Here is a 4,498-nt window from a genome sequence, read left to right on the forward strand (position 1 = left end):
TTCAAGATATATACATGGAAACTTATTATACAGATGATTATAAACCATCTTTGCAAATCTTTCCATTCTCTAGTATATGCAGTTATGGTAATTTGTTGTAAATAATAAATTTGATGAAAGATTGGCCACTATAAAAGTGTTCAAATTGTAAGGCCAAGTATCTATATCTTCTTAAGTTAGTCTTTCATCCGTTAAACTTGCTTCCTCCACTTTTGTTCAAACTGTTCTTAAAGTTGGAATTTGCTTTGCAAAGTCACAAATGGCATGGCTTATAAGCTTAATTGTTCTTCTTTCACTAGTTTTCATCTTGAAGGTAGATGACTAGCTCCTTCTTTCATATTTTTATGAAATGAGCATGGCAAATTCTTACTTTTAGGAAGGCTTGATCTATTTTTTAAATTCTACACAACTATTCATCTTTTAATATGTTTATAATGTTTATATTTTATTTTCTTCTGGGAGAATTTTATATATTTTATTATTTGTTTGATGTAGAGCGTGATAATGCGTAATGCTAATTTTGAGAAAAATGGGATAGAAAAAGCTTCAACAAGCAGGTGAATTCCCATGCCTAATTCATGATTAAAGTTTATTTGTAGTTCACTTGACTCAACTATTACTAAAACCATCACCCTTTTGGATCTATATTATGTGATCGTTATAAGCTTAAGCTTTATATGTTAAGAGTAACTAAATGACTTGAATCCTTACATCAACACTATCAATTCCATTTCTTATCACTTCTGGTTTGTAGAAAATTAATGAAAAATAAGAATCCCATTTCAGGTAATGATGTGGGAGATTACGTCTTTTTAACTCTTATTATTCTCGTTTCTCTTAGCTTATTCTAGATTGTTTTTAGGAAGGTAAACAATAAAAACGAACAAACCTACTACCTACCCAAGTTATTAATTATCAAGTTTAATAAAAATATAGTAATCCTTACTGTAATGAATAGCAATATTTTTGTTTTCAACTCTTATTTGACTTCATTTCTATCTTGTGATAGATAACATGTAATTTATGATATAGAAGCCATTATCTTTTGTTGCATAACCCAATTTCGCAAACGCAAAAATAATTGTCTTACTCTTATTGTAGTACCTTGTCCACAAATTCTGTTGGTTTTACTCAAAACCAAAAGAATAAGACAAAGGTCATTTTTGTGATGGGTGCAACAGCTACCGGTAAATCCAAACTTTCCATTGACCTCGCAACCTATTTCTCGGGCGAAATCATCAACTCGGATAAAATACAAGTTTATGAAGGTTTGGATATCATCACTAACAAAATAACAGAGGCCGAGGGTCGTGGTATACCACATCACATGATAGGGTTTGTTGATCCTAACAGAGACTTCACCGTCGATGACTTTTGTCGCCATGCATTGCAAAATATTGATATTATTTCCAAGAAAGGAAAACTCCCCATTATTGCCGGAGGGTCAAATTCTTATGTAGAGACACTAGTGGAGGATTCAAAATTTAAGTTCCAAGACAATTTTGAATGTTGCTTCATCTGGTTAGATGTCTCCAAGAATGTTTTGTACAAGCGAGTAGCAAACCGAGTTGATGAAATGGTTGAAGCGGGTTTGGTGGAGGAAGTTTGGGGGATGTTTGTTCCCGAAGCTGATTATACCAAAGGAATTCGACGGGCTATTGGGGCTCCAGAAATGCACGACTACTTCATGCTTGAGAAGGACACAAACATTAATGATTCTACCAAAAACGAGAAACTGGCCCATGCAATTGAAGAAATTAAAGTTAACACTTATATGTTGGTAGATTCTCAATTCCGAAAAATTCAACGGCTAAGGGAGGAACTCGGGTGGAAAATGCACCGAATTGATGCGACATCCGTGCATGAGAAATGCGGTAAAGATGCTGAGGATGAATGGATGAAGGAAGTGCTAGAGAAAACTATAACAATAATGGATGAGTTCTTAAAGTAGAATGCGAATTTCATCCCTTAACAAATAAAAGGACATGTTTGGAGTTGACAAATAGGACATGGTTTATGCTTGGTGGTAATAATTGTGACAATCTTATTTGATCTGCCCTATGTTAATTGTAGTGCTGCTCAATCTTTTCTATATGTTGTTAGGCGTTGTGTTGCTTGGTAATGCGTTAGTTTCTATTTGATGCTTCGGCGGTCGTATGGCCGAAATATTTGTGTGGCATAGGTGTTTGTTTCTGTAATGTTTAAGTGTTGTAATTGGACCATTGTAGTGATCAGATGGCTTCATCATCCTTGGCCTCGTCAAGTTGCATTTTGATACATGAATCAATGAAATAAACTTGAGTTGATTGAGCAGAAAAAAAAGAACAATTAACCTTTTTTAAGTGAAATAGTTTATGGGTGTTTTTTAATATTTAAACTTATCTATTTAATATGGTTCTATATATTATCCAATGTTAAATTCTTACATCTGTTAATTATGAAGTGGTTCATAACATATCTCTTATGGATGGATGCAATGTATGCATGATAAATATAATTAAGAATAAACCAAGCTTGAGATATTTTCAAAGACTAATTACAAAACAAGCTTTTTCTCTTCATTATTTACAAAAAATAATGACTTTATGTCAACCCTTATTTTGCTAGTTAAACCATTATCATTCAATTATATAAGTTTTATCTTAAATTTAAATAGTTGGCTAAATTATATCAATATTTGAGTAAATTGAATCATTATTCTTCAATTTCTATTTTAATTTTTTTATTTTCATTTGTTATCGAAAAATTTTGATTTTTTTCATCCACAACTTTTTTAATTTATTTTAAACCATCAATCCATCATTAGAATTTCGATGAAACATTGATGAAATTTGTCACGTGACACTTTATAAACATAAATGTGGGAAATTTAGGTTTGGGAGCACTATTTATGTTATTTAGGCTCTATTTAGTTAATGTTTTTACTATTAAATGTAAAAGTAATGTAACTTTAGTTGTAATATAATTAATCTATGTAGAAGTAAAATCATGCACCTTTTCATATAAAACAATTATATTATAATTGTTTATTTTTTATTTTTTATTTTTTATTTTTGCTTTTGAATCCAAACACATTTATCTAAAGAAAACTTTAAATAAAGTTTATTTCAATAAATATGTGTTGCAGATAGTTCATAATGCCATAATGGACTAATTTTATGAATAGCTTTTAAATAACTGAAAAGATGATAATTTTCAAATAAAAAAAAAGGAATAGAGATACTTGACTTCAAATAATTTTATTTTGTGAACAATTAATAAAAGTTTAATCCAGTTAACGGATATCTATAGGCCTTGCTAAGGTCAATAAAATTTTTGTTTTAAAAAATATTTTTTCATTTAAGAAAATATTTTTACCAAATTTAAGAACAACCGTATATTAATTATAAAAAATATTTCAATAAAAATTCTCTTATAGAAGGATTTTTCATTTAAAAATGGCCTTCTATCAAATAGTCACTCTCTTTACGCTTAATCTTTTATGATTGCATTCTCACATCTACAACAGTTTTGCATAAATCAGGTAAGGGTGAGTAAAAGCTAGTTAAAACGAACTTAACCAACAAAAGGTGATTATTCTAGTTCAGTTAACTTAATTAAAACTGTTAATTTGTTTAAGGGGTTGATTAGAATAGTTAAATCCGGTTAGTTCGATTAAAAAAATTTTAAGTTAGTTAAACCGAATTAACACACTTTATGTTTACTATCTTTTTAAGGCAAGTCTTGTATGTATTTCATTCACAAAGCTTCTCCATACTCACGTGTAAATTAAAGGTTCAAATTGCATCAAACAAATGACAAATAGCAATTAATCTCTTTAGTATTTTATTTTTTTTATTTCAAATTTCTTTTTTCTTATGTGTATGAATATATATTTCATACCAATATTCAACTTCCCCATGTAACAAAAAATTAAATTTTTATAAATCTCTTTTTAAGCATTAGTATCATTGACATAATGGAGCTTCATAATTTTTTTTTCTCAACCGGAAAGGATTTGTATTAATCACATTAAGTAAATACAAGAAGAGTTCACATCAAGTAAATATAAAAAGAGTTCAGCCAGAAGCATTATTGGAATATTTTGGTAATTAATATATGGTTTTACATAAATTTGGTGAAAATATTTTTAAAAAAAATTTTATTAACCTTAATAAGGTCTATAGATATCCGTCAACCGGATTGAACTTTTATTAATTGTTAATCTCTTTATCCACTCTAAAATATCTTTAATATGTGAAAATCATATGCAGCTTATCAAAGATTAAAACTATAATTTTGTTTTAATTTGATTTAGATAATAAAAAAATTATATCTAAAGGTTTAGTAGCAAAACTAATATATTATTTGTTGAGATATATTTATTATTGGTATTTATTTATTCCTGGGTTTCCAACCAACCCAAAATAGCCCAACTAATTGGGCCTGAACCACATTCCCCATACTTTATTTGGTTTAAATTTTATTTATTATTATTATTGTTATTGTTGTCCAGATT

General features: G+C 28.9%; 1 protein-coding gene across 1 annotated transcript; it reads left to right on the plus strand.

Annotated features, from left to right (window-relative positions):
* On the plus strand, nt 505-1,951 carry LOC18609941 (adenylate isopentenyltransferase 5, chloroplastic). The gene is made up of 2 exons (XM_018115002.1): nt 505-557; nt 1,102-1,951. Exons 1-2 carry the CDS (start codon nt 505-507, stop codon nt 1,949-1,951), a joined length of 903 nt encoding a protein of 300 aa, XP_017970491.1.

This window comes from Theobroma cacao, chromosome 2, assembly GCF_000208745.1.
Source record: "Theobroma cacao cultivar B97-61/B2 chromosome 2, Criollo_cocoa_genome_V2, whole genome shotgun sequence".
Lineage (NCBI taxonomy): Eukaryota > Viridiplantae > Streptophyta > Magnoliopsida > Malvales > Malvaceae > Theobroma > Theobroma cacao.